The sequence below is a fragment of the Lepisma saccharinum genome, chromosome 16 (assembly GCF_977018435.1).
Source record: "Lepisma saccharinum chromosome 16, izLepSacc3.1, whole genome shotgun sequence".
Taxonomy (NCBI): Eukaryota; Metazoa; Arthropoda; class Insecta; order Zygentoma; family Lepismatidae; genus Lepisma; species Lepisma saccharinum.
In genome coordinates, this window is record NC_139244.1 from 2,437,299 (window position 1) to 2,454,262 (window position 16,964).

General features: G+C 39.7%; 1 protein-coding gene across 1 annotated transcript in view; it reads right to left on the reverse strand.

Annotated features, from left to right (window-relative positions):
- Nucleotides 1-4,583, reverse strand: part of LOC146000192 (xanthine dehydrogenase/oxidase-like) — a 66,275-nt gene extending 61,692 nt beyond the window's left edge. The window contains exon 1 of the mRNA XM_083137568.1: nt 4,415-4,583. Coding sequence (XP_082993694.1) covers nt 4,415-4,471 — 57 coding nt within the window. The 5' untranslated portion in view covers nt 4,472-4,583. The remainder of the gene's footprint in view (nt 1-4,414) is intronic.
- Nucleotides 4,584-16,964: the final 12,381 nt, after the last annotated feature.

Below are 16,964 nucleotides of genomic sequence, written 5' to 3' on the forward strand. Positions count from 1 at the left end.
TGACCCCACAGTATCAATTTAAAGCTTGTGGCTGCACTCTTAAAACTCGACTTTTAGCTTGACTATTGAATTCAATCAATTTAACATTTTAAAACAAGTTATTGATTGGTAGATGTTCAGAGAACTGCTGACAGTACTGTGATTATCAAAAAGTATGATAAGTAACAGCAGTAATTTAGACATTGCAAAAATCATCTGCATGTAACAATAAATCAATTATCAAGAGATCCTTGCCACTTCAAGGCCTAAAAACTAGGGATCACTATTGAAACATCTAAGAGTAACAAGAAATCATCAATTAACATAAGCTGGCTCTCTGGTCATTTGCCTTAAGTGGTCGACTTTTAACCTTGCCACCGAAGTTCCTGGGTCTGCAGGGGTGGTGCCAGAAGGGCACAAAGGGGTGCTTGCACACCCCCTATTCAAAACCTATGTTGAAAACATTAACTCTTACAGTGATGCACTCGAATTGGGTATTGTAGTGAGACCTCTGTTATTGTATGCAACAGCCAAATATTGAAAGAGAAGCTGCATTTACTTTCCTGTACTGTCGGCAGTCTCTATAAAGATCAGAGGCCGTTGTCTTTTCTTTCGTCAGTATTGTTATTAAGAATTGTTTCTTCCTTTGTTGTAAGTGGACTGTTTGTGTTTATCGATATTTACCTACAGCTCATGGAGTTCCTTTTTTTGGCATTGTTGTTAAACGGTTTTATTGTCCGCCTACTTGTTGTTCCTCTCTTCTCCAAGTCGCACTGGAACAAAAAATTCAGGAGCTTTCAGGTGCTCAGCACCCCCAAATGATTAATTCTGGCACCGCCACTGTGGGTCTGAGTCTCTTTCACGTATGGGTGTTATTTGTTTTCATCAATTTTACCTAAGTATCAGTCCTCCCCATCATTGCAATTATCCAAAAGTTGCCAAAAAGCAACACTGAATAATAAAACTACAAATCCAAATACAATTAACATAACAGTAATACTCCAAACCCCTTGATACCTCAAATTACGCGATCACCTCACTTGAGCTTGCAAAAATTCGTGCAATAGCTTCCCAAAATACCTAAAAATTTAAACAAACCATCAAGAATAGCAAAATTGACATCTAAAATTAAGCAATTACTTCTCCACATATTTATAAAACTAGTAATACACCTAGTGAGCAAGAGCTGACAAAGATGTACATGAAATGTGGTCTAAAGTTACAACTGAAATTGAATATAAGAGGACCTCATGCTAATGTTAGTCTTCAATAGATCGAGGTCTGATATAATGCCATCAATGCAGCAACAGTCTCTGAAGGGAGGTAAATTGCCGACGCCAAACTTGAAAAATTAGATATCTCCGTAGCCAAATATACATTTTATGTGCGTTATTTAAAGATATAAAAAAAATGTTTCTGCACATCCTCCAAAAAATCTATACTCATCTGATTCCCTACTTATTTTTTCTAATCATGCTACTCATGATGGTATCTGAAGGAGGAATTTCGGAGCGATTTTACAATACCGGAACACTCCCCGATTTCTTTAATATTTGGCATACTCACTAATTGAGGCCTCGTAATCACGAATCTGAAGTTAGAATTTGCAAAATAAGCGAAAATAAGGAGTCCGTGAAACCCTGGATTTCTCAAGAAAACCAACATTTATCGCAATAATTTGTGTTTCAGAATGAAATATATAGTTTTCTTAGCCTAAATAATAGTTTTTCATTGTATTTATGCTAATGGAACCTATCTAACCTCCTAGGCATTCCTCGTTTGATGTCAGAACACAATGTAATGGGGAGTGTTCGGGTATTGTAAAATCTTACCGGAATTTCTACACCACCCTATGGTAGATAATTTTCTGCACTTACGGGATACCACATAGGTATTAGTTCATACTAGACCAGCCACAGGTTTCTTTTCAAAGAGGGATTTTTTTTTTTTTTTTTTTTAAATGCAGCTACGCTCATCCCCAATCAGAGCTTGAACTTGTCTTGTGCTGAAACTGTACCTCTTAGTTTACCTCAGTGGCGTGTCTAGGGAACAGGTAGTGTGGGTTCAAACCACCCACCCACATTTGGTCCAGAAAGAGCATCAAATGCAGGAAAATATAGTCTTCTTCCTCTATTACATCCTCATTTACAAAATTCCTGGGTATGTCACAGTGGCGTATTCTGAAAATTTGACCTGGTTTACTGCAAATGTCTATTATATATTAATTAGATATAATAGAAATAAAATTCCAATGCAGGCATGCAAGTAAAGTAAAAACCGAAGTCCGACAACTTCAAGTTCTCTGGCAATTTCTATATGTATGAAAAAAGTTGGTTTACCAGTGGACATGGGAGAATACACCATAGCATAATCAATTTAATGTTTGTGATGGAAATAAAATTCGCTCAACTGGCATTCAATTTTCAAGATGCGTGACACCACTCCCCCGTTCTTTCTGAGCATATGCAGAATAGGCTGAGGGTGGAGGGGGTGATCACCCTCATGACACTTCCAAAAGTAACAAGAAGTTATTAATTAATGTGGAATGTAAACAGTGGCCGCTCAGACCCTTACATCGAGCAATCACCCAAAGGCATCTAGAACTAGAAATAGTAAAATAACGCCTCTCTCTTGATGTCTAAATATAAACTATCGCCATCAATATGTCTAAATCTTAAATCGCCTATCAGTATAATAAGAGTAGCCTCCCTGATGGCGCAGTGGTAGTGTCGCCGCCTTGTAATCAATGGGTCCCGGGTTCGATACCCGGTGGAGGCACAAGTGGTTTGTATCCCACTTTAAACTGTAGGTCCCGATTAGCCTTACTGTGCATAAAGTGGACTTCAAACACCAACTCAACAACAACAGTATAAGAGTAACTGGCATCTTCCCTTAACGCCTAAAATTACTTGATACCCCTTCAAATGGTCCTTTAGAAGTCTAAAATCGCGATCTAGCTTGATGTCTAAAATTGATTGAACATTCCTCAACCAATATGTCTAAAACTAGGCTAACTATAAATCATCAATTTTCTATCTTGTCACTGCAGTTCGAATCCCAGCCTACACAAGGGTGTTCTCTGTCAGTGTGCCTCCAGCAATTTAATCTAATCACCAGGTCCCAGATTTTGATGACATTTCATATTTTAACTGATGCAACGTAGACATTGCCAACTAGTACAGAAATCCTGAACACCCTCCTCGGGTTGAAGAAATGTTTTTTTTTTTTGTTTTTTTTGGCGGTAGGTCAATTACCCCAGGGATGGAGCCCGGAATCGGGGGGCAATTAATACTACTTTATTCTCACTTCCAATTGTTTCCTCAACTTAAATTTTACGTTTCTGCAATCCTTGATTCATACCCTTTCCAATGATGTATCATACACATTTCGGTATCTTTTAACAATACAGGGAATTTATCCAATTTGTTTGAAATTTGGGCCTCGTAATCACGAATCTGCACTTAAAATTTGGCGCTTATTTGGGGGCAGGTGAATCCGGCCAATTTCTAACATGCCTTTAACAGGGACTCTATAGAGAAAGCCGGGGAGCCGGAGCGGAGGCGGGGCCGTGTTAGCAGTTGGGGGCGGTAGGTCAATTACCCCAGGGGCGGAGCCCGGAATCGGTGGGAAATTTGGAAATCGAGGGTGTAGAAATAAGAACTTAATTTAGATTATTTTGCTATTTCCATGTGTGAGCGCCAAATTTTAACTGCAGATTCGTGATTAGGGGGCCAAAATTTGCGAGTATGACGAATTTCAAACAAAATGGAGAAATTCCCGGTATTGTAAAATCGCTCCCATATATCTATTAAGAAGGGTCGATTCGACATCCTTACCAAAAGCGCCGCCAAATAACAAAAAATACAAATAATCATTTAATACAAGAGCAAATGGTGTCTCCCCCCTGACGTCAAAAAAAAAGCAGTCGCTTTTAGAAACGACTTACAAAACTAGCACAAAACTTTCACCGAATCTAGCGGTGGAGAGGGGGGGGGGTAGGGATCGGGTTAGGAATCGTCACCCGCGGCCCGCGAGAGAAGGACGTCAATCTGCCACTGTCAGGACGGACGCCACAAATATCAAATCACTAAATTGCCATAATTTTACACTCACATGAATTAAAGAAAGATTTATATTTCTTATTGCTTTAACCCAGGCTCGTATACTTTAATCGTGAGAATGAAGGGTATAACAACTGGATGCAGGTTACTAATAATTGTTCTTTGATTGCAGTCCATGTCCGGAGTGCCGTCAATGTTAATTCTTGCAACCTCTGGTGCCCGTTCTTAACTTTAAAAAAAACACACTCGGAATGAATCTGTAATAATTATTCGGCCATTTCACAGTGTTTTCATATCGCTGTTCGCAGCGTACCACCACATGACACCATGTTTTCAAGAGTTTGAACAAGTTAATAAAAAACATGACAACTTACCTTTTTGCCATTGACATAAAATACCAGAGTCGATGATTCGTTTCTGAAACCTGGCATCTTTTGTTACACTTGCATAACTTATCAAAGCACAAAACAGAATTGTTATTCACATCACAACTCTCTCACGAGGCAGACACGCTGTACTCTGTTGTCACTAGCTTATCGTCTGCTGACCTTCGCACAGCGTTACAGGGTTGCCAAATGGGTCGGTGGTTGCAATCTACGTTTGTTTTTCTTTTTTGCTCTGCTCGAAAAGACAACAAATAACTGGCGTCTCTGTTATGTCACGATAAATTTATATATGAACAGGTTGTAAATACGCAAACACGATATAAGATCCTTCCCATCAGTAGTTTGTCTCTGTATTTGCTTTTGTCACTTTTTTGCCTCTTAGGTTAATCTCGACGATGAGAAGAAATGATTGGGAATTTAGGTAAAAAATCAAGCACAACAAAAAAATCACGCGGCCATCCACATAGCAAAATATACTTCACCAATCTTGATTTAAAAATTATTGGAACAATCATCTAACCCTGCCCTTTCACGTCGAAGGACGGGCATAAAATGCCGGTGCTTGGTAGTGCGGGGGTGGGGGCGCCAAACCACAATCCTGTCAAGGGCGCAGGACCGGCGGATGGGGGTTACCACCGCCCAAATTTTCAGGGCCGCAAAATTTGAAGAGATGAAAAAAATAAGCCTATTGAAAACTTGAATGTTATAATATTATATTATACTATATAACTTGGAAGTTAATATATGCCAACCCACCGTCTTGAAGGAACATATCAGTAGTCTCACTTACCACTGAAGACCACAAGGTGGGAAAGCAGATTCGATGCCTTAACTCCGTTCAGATATCAACTGGGAGAGGTCTATTGTGCGCTCCTTCAAATAATTGGCACAATAAAACTGTCCAAATGGTCGCACATGAGGCTCAGTGTATTGCAAACCAGTTGTGTGGCTTTACATTCCTTTGCTCACTAGTAATCTGGTATGACTTTTTACTCCACGTTGTGTCATGAGCAAATGTCTTCAAAACATTAATCTACAATGTGCTAGATGCTGTTAGACGACGATTTCTTGCAAACATATCAGAGTTTTGAAAAAAGCAGGAGTGATGAAAAATTTCAAATTTCTTAGACATCACTTGACAGCCTGGCAGGGCCTCCCTCCCGCCATTCGTGGAGGCGTCGGGTTGTGGCGACCTGAGTTTGCCGGTTGATGAAAAAGAATGGCATCAAATTTAGATATAGATAATCCAAAGATAGGCATCACTGTACAGAGTCGAAGTCGAAAGAAGTAGTAGTTTCAGTATAATAAAGCTGTTGAAGATCCACAAAAACTGTACAAAGTTGATTTTTATTACCAGGTCCTAGACGATTATTTTAGCTCTAAGAGAAAGATTTGAGCAGCTTAAACATCATAGTGAATTTTTCATTTATTTTATGATATTAGTAAGCATAAAGACATACCATCTGATCTCTTGTCTGAAAAGTGTAGAAAACTTGTCGGAATGTTAACACATGAAGGCTACCGAATTAAAAGATGAACTAAAAGTGTTTTCGGCTATAATAAAACAATTACACCCAATGAGACCTTAAACTGATAAAGGGTCATGATTTTGCACCTAATGAGTGTAGAACTTCGAATTTATTAACTTTGTCGGTAACCGTGGCAAGTGGCGAAAGAAGTTTTTTTTTGGAAATTTAGGCTAATAAAAATACTATCTTCGGTCAATCATGTCTGAAACACGCTTGTTTCCATTTTATGCAAGATAGCATTATACGAAAAATAATATTACATGCAAAGGTAAAGTTCCCTGTGCATATAGCACCATGTAATGAAGGCACATTTAGGGGATGTAGGGGTAAGACCACACACACATTCTCGATCTCGGCCATTTTTGGAGGTGATGTGATCAGCACCACCCTCCGGCCGCCTTTACCTCCCAGGGTTGCCCCAGGTACCCATTAATTTGAGGCTGGTGCCGCTTTATGCAGGGAACAACTCAGGAAAGAATTCCAACCTTAGATCACCCACGCAGGAGATCCGGGAATATTACATGTAATTCTCTTAAAAATCCTATCATATACCACAGACCTACAACGGTAAACATATGAAGTCAAGCCTTCATTTCTTTCCTAATACTTGTTACATTTAAGATACGTTTAAGAGAGAGAGAGAGAGAGAGTTTTCATAAAATATAATAATAATATAATATTCGTGTCGCATTTTTTAAAGTTTGACTGTGGTCGAGCGAGATATCCTTTTGTGTTAATAGTATTGAAATAGCGTAACAAGTCTCATTATTTATTTTATAGACCATGTTAAAAATGTAAACATAAACATTGGTGAAAGTCTTGCCCGGTCCCCCCGGAACTTCCGGTTTAGGCCAGTCCCCGTTGTTGCCAGTGCAGATTCACCGGCATACAAAGTAAGAAATGAGCGCTTGTTTTCATCAGTTGTGTGACAATAGTCAAGAAAGGTATTTGTTACAGTTCTACTATGAAGGAGTGGACGTCTAGAATCCGTCTGATGATCAACTGCAGAGCAGATTATTAAAATATGACGTGTCTTTGTGGCCGCCAGTTGTATAGCACACTACGTACATACAAGTATCTCATGTACACGCACGACGAACGTTTAGGTATTCAATTATTTTGTAAATGGAAAAGTGAGGGAAAGATAATTCTATAATACTAGTGATATTATTATATTATAAAGTATGCTTAAGTTAATTAACAAATCTGCAGAAGTAATGAGACATAACAAATGCTAGTAAATATATGTGCTTTCAACATCGCCTTTCCGCCTGAGGGATTTAGGGAAAACTTACGATATGGCATGCCACTTTCACTTGCACGAATTTACTTCAAGCAACAAGGGAGTTTTCAGACTGAAGCGACAAGCGATATCGGGATTTCGCACAGAAGCATTCGATCTAAAGCAAACCATTCACCAGTCACGCTTGCGCAAATAACAGGCCTTCGCAACACAATGCACGGTATTGATAAAATGGCCCAGTCCGAGCGACATGAAAGCGACAAGCGACACCTGCAATTTGTCGTGTCGCTTTAATTCGGAAGGTGTTGTTTATTTTTGAATGTTGGTTTCCAAGAGACACGTATCGCTGCAGTCTGAAAGCTTCCTTTCGAAACAATTCGCCACGAGAAAATGCACGTGTCGCTTGGACTGGACTGTTTTCTCAGTACCATGCATCGTGTCGCCTCGGTCTGTTGTACTCGTATGCGAGGTGAATTGTTTCCTTTAGAGTAAAGGGGCCGTTGCCATTGGCGTCCGGAAGGGGACCGTGCCCCCCCCCCTGCAAAATGAAAGTCATCTAAAAATTATGTATTTCACATAAATAATTTCATTCTAGCCACAATAATATGTGTTAATTATTGCATGAACATCATAAATTCAAATTTAAGCAATGTTTTTTAGGGAACAACACTAGTTTTGGAGAAAATGTGCCTTGTTTGCCCCCCTGGAAAAAATACCTTCCTTGCCCCTCCCTGGGAAAAAATCCTGCGGACGTCCATGGCCGTTGCTTGTCGCTTCGGTGTGTAATCTCTGTGCCACTTAAAAGTGAATCATCAGTGATCAATGACATTTTTCGAACCGAAGCGACGTGTCGCTCAGATTCCCAATGGCGTGTATTGTGCAGCCTGAGACTTGATTTCCCATGAGCGGTAAATGCTTATTTATAGACTAAATGGGCCTGTGTCGCTTGTCACTACGGTATGAACCACTGCTGTCGCTTGTTGCTTCGGTTTGAAACCTAAGATGCATGCTTTTCACCACAACACAATACGCAGATAAACGATCAACATGCTTGTAACAAAAAGCAAGTCGTGAAAATCCTTTCTCGTTCTGCTTGTAACAACAGGTTTCGTCTCTCTACGTCCTACGGGAACATACGAAGTGATACTTGACTCAATAAATTTGTTCCCGATCGAACTAGGCAACCAGCTGACACCATATTTCCTTGTAAAAGAATCTCCACTTTGCCCTTTCATATTAACGTCCATAGCATCGTAAGCGTAACCGGATGTTCGAGGGGGACCAGACGGCCTCCCCGATGGCGCAGTGGTAGCGTCGTCGCCTTGTAATCAAGGGGTCCCGGGTTCGATACCCGGTGGAGGCACATGGCACAGTGGTTCGGATCCCACTTTAAACCGTAGGTCCAGTCCCGATTAGCCTTACTGTGCATAAAGTGGACTTAAAACACCAACTCAAACCAAACGAGGGGGACCAGACGAATGCGCATGCTCCGCAGTAGCTCCGCCTTTAACACCGTCCATAGTTTGATGTTTTACTCAGGAATATATTGATTTTCAATTTCCCGTTGCTGCGTAATGACCGGGGGGGAGGAGGTTGAAAGGGAGCGGCATCTGTCGCCACCGTTCAGGGCGGCAAAATGACTAGCGCCGGCCCTGCTAGGGCGACAACATATCTATATAGTAGGTTCGTCATGACTGGTGCGGCGTGCCTTTGCAGGGTATTTATTACCCTTTATTACAAAGCGGCAACATTTCCACTGCGCCAAGACTGTAGTAGTAGGCACTAGCACAGTCTCGGGCAGTTCACGGTTGTTACGATCTGTTGAAAGAGCATTGAATAATCCCTTCGATGTCTGGACGTCAACGCCTTGTATATAGGCAACCCAAATAGCATTACAGCTATCCGATTTATTTACGTGTATTATTCGTGGATATTAGGGGTGTGCGGGATCCCGAAAAGTCGGGACCGGGATCGGGAAAAAAATGTCCCGTCCACATTTCGGGATCCCGAGCAATCGGGAAATACCAAATTGTAATTTTAAAAATTTGTTAGTTCTCGACGTTTTCTGCATTGCAAGTGTCTGGAACCTATCTGAAATTGTTAGTTTTTATTCCTGAAATGGAAAGACAATAACTTAAAGTGAAGATGACGTGTAGAATTCGAGATTTCCAGAGCTTCGGGAAATTTCGAACATTTCCCGTCCCGATAATTTCCCGACTTTGTCGGCAAATGACGAATTTTTCCCGTCCCGAATGTCGAGATTTAAAAAATTTCCCGTCCCGACCCAAAAAATTCTGTCCCGCACACCCCTAATGGATATACACGTTGAAAGATTGAACCTGTGATTGAACAGCGAAGACAGAGATAAATACTTTTTTCCAACTAAAATTCTTGGGACGTAAAGGTATAAAAGGGTAAAGTGCTCCCCTGTGCTTTGCACCACGCCAAAGGCGTATAGGGATGTGGAGTTAGGGACTCACATTTTCTTGATCACGACCGAAGGTGGGGGTGATGTGATCAGCACCATTCCCCTGGCCGCCTTTTCCCCCAGAGTTTCCTCCAGGTACCCACTTTGTATGACACTGGGTGGGCTCCGGAGCCGCTTGAACAGGTGGGAAAAGTCCTGGTTCTCCCCGCCGGGGATCGAACCCGGGTCTCTCGCATGGTAGTTAGTTCTTGGGACAATTTCTCCCATATTTTAAATATTTTGTTCAATAAACTTATGTGTATCCTTGATTTCATTTGAATTGATTTGGTTTCTGTTGTTTAGTATTAGACTATATTTGTATGTTTATACTATTCTTTGTATTATGTTTTATATTTGTACAGATGACGACATCTATTGCTATATTGTAATGCTTAATGAAGAATAAACATATTGATATCACTTTCTGCCGCTTTGAGCTCATCGCGACCATGAGGTTAAGTGATGACATCATGAAATCCATGACACTCACAAGGAACACACATGACAGACCAGGATTCGAACCCGGGACCCCTGACCTAGCGCGCTGTGATAACCACTCTGCCACGGAGGGTCGGCATATGTTTACTCATTGTGATGGACGTTGTTCTCGGAATTACTTTCCTTCAATATGTGAAGGTGAACTGTAGGGGTTGTAATAAGGGTGAAGAAATGAAGCAAATTCTTTCAAAGAGGTTCAGTCGCAGGCAGCTCTAAATAAACAAACATACAGCGAACATGATGATGATCCATTTCAAAGAACACGAAACATTGCGTTCGATCACAGGCGTACACAGGATTTTTTTACGGAAGGTTCTGGATATTACTTACATAGGTAAGTTCCAAGGACGGGGGCGGGATAAAATATTTCGTAATTATCATTTTTAATCTTGGGTTTAAAAGTGGTTCAAAAACAAGAATAGTAATTCCAGGTCATTTTAAGGTCACTGGCACTTGCATTTACCACTGGTCTTTCCGGGATTCTTTCTAAATTTAAATTGAAAATTACGATTTTCTCAATATTTCGGGGAGGAACTGTAGCCCCATCAGCTCCCCCCTGCGTACGCCAGTGCGTCCGATATCTCTTTTCCCTTTGCCTTATCTCAGAGGTTCCCAAACGTTTTCGTTTCACGGCACCCCTAGTGTTTTAAGGTTTTTCATTGGTGTCCAACTCAGAATGTAGTCCAAGCTTTCCTTACAATGCTTAACAAGTGTGGTTAGGTTGCGTTCCTTAAGTTAAAAAAATAAACACACACTTAAAAATTCAGAAACATTTTATGTGTAAAAAGTACTAAATAAGCACAAATTTGGAAAAATCATATCATTTGAGTGAAAATATTGGAATATTTTGCGGTGCCCCTGTAAGCCAGCCACGGTGCTCCAGGGCACCTTTGGAAACCACTTTGAGAACAGTTAGGGCAACTGTTCAGTTTACCGAGGTAGGGGCGTCGCCGGAAAATGTCGGTTTCATCTCCATTTTACAGAAGTCTGTCAGCTTTTAGACAAGTCTCTGAAGGTAGTCTTGTTCTCGCCTTAATTTTGAAATGGCTGTCCCGATACCACTCCTAGCTAGGGCTGCCACAAATAAAATTTCTCACTAAAAAAAAAATATATATATATATATATATATACTTTATATATATATATATATATATATATATATATATATATATATATATATATATATATATATATATATATATATATATACTTTATAGCTTGTTATTATCTTGAGGTCCTCACTTGAATTTTTTCTAGATCTGCCATTGGCAGGAACTATATATTGATAAATTAGGGTGGTCAGTCAGACATTGTATGAGATTAGAAACACCCAATGGTGGCAATTAGGGAGGGGGGCATGAAGGACAGTTGCCCAACCCCCCCCACTTCTTGCCACTCTTGTCCCCATGCTATGCTGTATACCTTATCTACCACTTAACCTTCACCTTAAAGGTTGTTCAAAGACAAACAAATTGTAATCGGGACTCATTTTAAGGCGAGGTTTCAGTTATTACTTCAGTCCTGGGGCACAGTGGTTCGGATTCCACTTTAAACTGTAAATCCAGTCCCAATTAGCATTTCTGTGCGTAAAGTGGACTAAAGTACATCAATTTAATTCAAAAATTTTGGGAGGAGCTGTAGTCCCATCTGCACCCTCTGCGAATGTTAGTGCATGCATACGAAATCGCAAAATGAAGTAAATTTGATTTATCTAAATATGTATGTCAGAGAGTAGGATAGGAAACAGCACACATAAAAATAAAACTTAAAAAGTCCTGACATTTCACTGGCATTGCTAAGGATAAAATGGGGTTAAAAGCCATGAGAAATGAAAGATTCCTAGTGCCACCAGGCTTTTTTATCCTTTGCAATTCTGGCGAAATGTCAGGACTAAAGTTTTATTTTTATGTTAGCTTTGCTTCCCCAGAGAGGCAAACAAACCTTTCTCCAAAGGGGGTGGGGAAGAGTGCAACACTTTATGACAATGCCTTATTCTTAATATTTAAAAATGGAACAACATTAATTATTCATTCAACATAAAAAAAAACACAATGAACAGAAAGTAAATTTTCATCACTCACTTACCATGGGTAGAAGTGCCCTACGTTGGATATGCCCATGCTGTGAATTCTCTTGTGTTCCTGCTCTCTAACAGGTAAGATGAGGATGTTCTTCTCAGCATGTGTGTTACAAGTTATGTGTGTTTTTCTTATAGAGCAAAAATACAACAGAGAGAGGTTCTACTCTACTCTACATCATCAATAGATGCAATTTAGGGAGGACACTCCATCCTCCCAGCCCCTTTTTCAGCTCTTTTAATGTACAAATTAAGGGTATTTTAGTTAACTTTCTGGGAACTAAAGTTCATTTTTTGATCCTCATCTGAAGGTAGGCCCCAAGTTACATTGTTGCTATCAACGCATCATACAAGGTGCCCTAAAGGCCTCCATACATAGGAAATGTCACACAATGTGCTTAAGAGCCCGTATCACCGCTGGTGACGATACCTAAAAAATAGGTTCTTGCGTCGACCTTCTGTGCTCGAACAGTCAAGTGTGTGGCATTTAAATTTTACTGAGTTAAAGATCAAATATGAAATTTGTTATGTCGTTAAGCCTTTTTTTAAATACATTATTTATTACGTAGTTTTCCTTATCTCAATTTCGTAAAATTCACTTGCTCGCCAATTATATGTAATAACTTAAATCAACTTTTTAAAGAACAAGAAAGCTTCTACTGTTCTTCTACAGCAAAGAAATGAAACTGATCTTACATAATTTTCTTTAGAATGTCTGTAGTTTGTCGACGTACAGAGCAATGTATGTAAATTTTAACTTCGACTTTTCTAAGCTGGTCGCGCTAGCCGTTTCCCCTTCTGTACCGCTCGCGCCCCTCATGAACCCCCCTCCTCTCCCGTTCCTTTTTTCTTTCACAATCGGCCAGTCTTCCTCAAGTGGCAAGAAAACCGCATGCTGAGAGCTAGGAAAAGAAAAAAGAAGGCAGGGAAAGGTTTTGGGGGGAGAATCAATGGTTTGGGCGATGCTTGTAAACAGTTCTTCACTACGCGATATCCTCATACTAAATCACGATGGGGTTGTAGTGCAATGACAACAGTGAAGGACGGTGGATTTCCCCAGTATATTGTTCACAAATGGGAAGGGCTGATTGCACAGACTGAAGTACACCTTTACAAAAGGTTTGCCCGCGAAAGAAAAATTGTGCCAAATTATAACTTTTTTTTTTTGTGAGAACACGAAAGTCCATTACCAAGGGATTTTTTTTTAGGGTGAAGGTGACTTTACCCAAAGTTTTTAGGTAAATATTGTGTAAATTCTATCTGGTGGTGGATTATCATCCAGTCATGCAAATGAATGACTTTTTAGCTGTCGATCATAAATAAGTTCAATGAACGTTCATTGTAAGTTTGAGATATTCCTGAGGGTCAATGGTAAAAAATACTTGATGATCTGTTATGGAAATAGTGCTATTTTTAAAAATTTTGAACGTCCGTTCAATTTAATTTCGAATTTGACTCCTTTCATGATTTGTAAGTAGGGGGATAAAATATATTTACTTAATACTTTACTGCGTTATTTTATCACCAATTACATATATATATTACAGTCAGAAATCACAACATAAGATAGTTCTGTGTCATCATATACAAAAATACTTTTAGGCATAGGTCTTATGTAAAATAAAATACATTAATTATTTGTTGTTTTTTTCTTTTCCAAAGACATTATTTAGTGGAATAATATGACAGACTTACTATTGATAATGTCCATACAAAACACACCATAAAAATTTCATTCACTTTCAACTTTCTGGGGCCGGCCACCGTGGGGGAGTGGTTAGCACATCGCGCTACGACGCCAGGGGTCCCGGGTTCGAATTTCGGCTTGGCCACGGATGTTTGTGAGTGTCCATTCATCAATTTCATCATATCATCACTCATCCCCATCTTCGCAAATTGGCCAAAAGTGGCACAAAAAGCGAAGTAAAATAAAGCAAATCAATCAATCAATCAACTTTCTGGATATACGAAAAATAACACTATTTCTGTCTCAGACCCTCCGATTATGGGGAGCAAGGGCCTTGATAAGAGTTCAGCTGACGAAATAAAGCCCTCATTCCATCTCACTGTTTTTATTACATTGGTGGGAACAAAACAGGGTCGTGTGTGTCCTGACCCACCTAAAATCACTTTATTAGATGAATTTCAACTTCAGTCTCTGCTGGCGCTTTATTTTCCATATCTGTCGTTCAAAGACTAATGTACGTATAAACGTGGTTTAGTACCGCAAATTCAAAAGAACTACACATAATTTATTCATGTGCAATATATGGGCAATTTATTCTGCAGACACATACAGATAATACAACTAAAGAATGAAATATGTGGAGGTGTTAATAAGAAATTTGCTAGTGGGAGAGTCCAATTACATAGGAAGTAATTCACTACCCTTTCCTTACGTAGTTACTTGGAACTTTCGTAGGTTTGAAAATAGTAAATACTTTTATTTCTATAAAAGCATAATGTTGTTTAAGAACGGTTATTAGATTCCTCTGCACTAAATTTCTAAGTGAGACTATTAAGGGGGAACTTCTTCCTTCCCCCACATTTACTCACCGTATGCAAAGAGTGTGAATACTTTTTTGCTGAAATGGGAAAATGAACCACAGCAAGAAACTAATAAAATACGTCTGTTTTTATGAACAGCTGCAGAATTATCTACAAACTTGTTGAAATTCACAGTTTTGCTAGCTTGTACTCATTGGACGAAATACATACAACCAGGGACGGCGCTACAAGGAGGTTAGGGGGGATGAAACACCAACAACAGATCTAAGCTGCCTGTAGCCCCCAGATTTTTATAGTACGGTAGACGCCTTGCGATCGAAAATTAAAGAAGTAGAAGCTATCTTACGTAATATTTTACATTATAAAACTTCCCTTAGGGCAAGGCCATTGCAATGTTCAAGTACATTTCCTGCTTTTTTAAGATCGCAAGATTATTACAACGTGTTGTACGTAAAATCGTGGTTGGAGGTGGCAGCTGCAGACCTGCATGGATCAACAACGGACCAAAGGCTCCCCTCTACCAACCTACCACACACAAACATAAAGACAAACATACCCTCTACGCTCTATTTATAATATGTGTGTGTGTTTGTGTGTCTGTATGTATATTATAATGCATGTGTGTGTGTGAAGTTCTTGATCTCATGTTGACAAAGTCACATCTAAGAGCCTAGAGGGTGATTCAAAAGTCCCTCAACAACTCATATACAGGGAGGTTATTTCAGTCGTTCACCGCCAGCGTGACGGCCGTTCCGCGGACTCTTCATGCAACAGGTCCCGGCAAATTGCGTTCAGGAAGTCCGTAACAGAAACCGCTTGTTTTGTAATGTTTCCACTTTTCACAATTACAGTTACAATTACAATTGAAATAAGCACGTACCTTGTCGCACGGATGCAGGAAAAGGTGTCCTCCCAAATACAAATATTTCTGGCACCTTATTTCTGACATCTAATCTTAGATTAGTCATCGCTACTTTATTCTCAGTTGTCGCGACAGCGCCTGCAGCTTATCGGGGGTTGGGTGAGTTGTCAGCCGCGAGAGGGCGCTTCATACTGCACGTGTCGGCAGTGATGCCAACCGTAGGGACATGTCCCTACGCATAGGGACTTTTCACTAAATTTCGCCCGCGTAGGAACGTAGGGACAGATTTTGCCAAATGAGGGAAAACGTAGGTACTTTTTTCAATCTTGGTAAATTACATTTTATGAATTAGTTTATCTGGATACTTTAGCGAGGAGGAGAAAAAAGAACTAACTAACAGATCTCCATCAGAATTTTGGAACATGTTATCGGTTACCAAAAACTTTCAAGGCAAGTTCCTTTTTGAAAACATTTCCACTCTCGCGAAAATAGTGCTAACATTGCCGCATTCTAACGCGGAAACGGAAAGAATATTTTCAATGTTAAGTGATACAAAAACAAAAAAGGGAAATAAAATGGGACCAAAATTGTTAAAGAATGCAGGAAATACAGCATCACCAACCAACATCTATCTCTTCACAGCAGCAGCATGTATGACTTCAAATAACATAATCAACAGTAAACGACTCAACGTTATTCATTAGGGGTGTGCTGGATTCTTTACTTTAAAAAGTCGTTAATTCTCGACGTTTTCTGCCTTGTAAGTTTCTGGAACTTATCGAAAGTTGTAAGTTTTTATTCTAGAAATGCAAAAACAATCACTTAAAGTGAAAATGACTTGTAAAATTCGAGATTTCCAGTGCTTCGGGAAATTTCGAACATTTCCCGTCCAGAAAATTTTCCGACTTGGTCGGGAAATTGCAAATTTTTCAGTCCCGAATGTCGGGATTTAAAAAAATTACCGTCCCGATCCCGTCCCGACCCAAAAAATTCTGTCCAGCACACCCCTATTATTCATTAAGGCAAGAATTTACAATACCGGACCCTTCTGTAATTTCTATGCTACGTCTTATACTCACGAAATAATTATTCGTGATTATTTATCTCAAGTTAACATGTTGGGGTGAGGGGGAAAAAAATGTTCATTAACGTGTAGAAGTTGTAAAATAAGCTTTTCAATTCTCGCAATGATTCTCCGTATACAAGTATGGTAGCCATATTTGTTGATATGAACAAATTAAAATTAGTTACGCTGTCTACAGCGTTGCCACACTGTTGATTTCATACTTGGAGAGCATGGATCGTGTAAGAATGGCGGAAGAGAACAGTAAAAAAGTTGTTAATGTTGTACAGA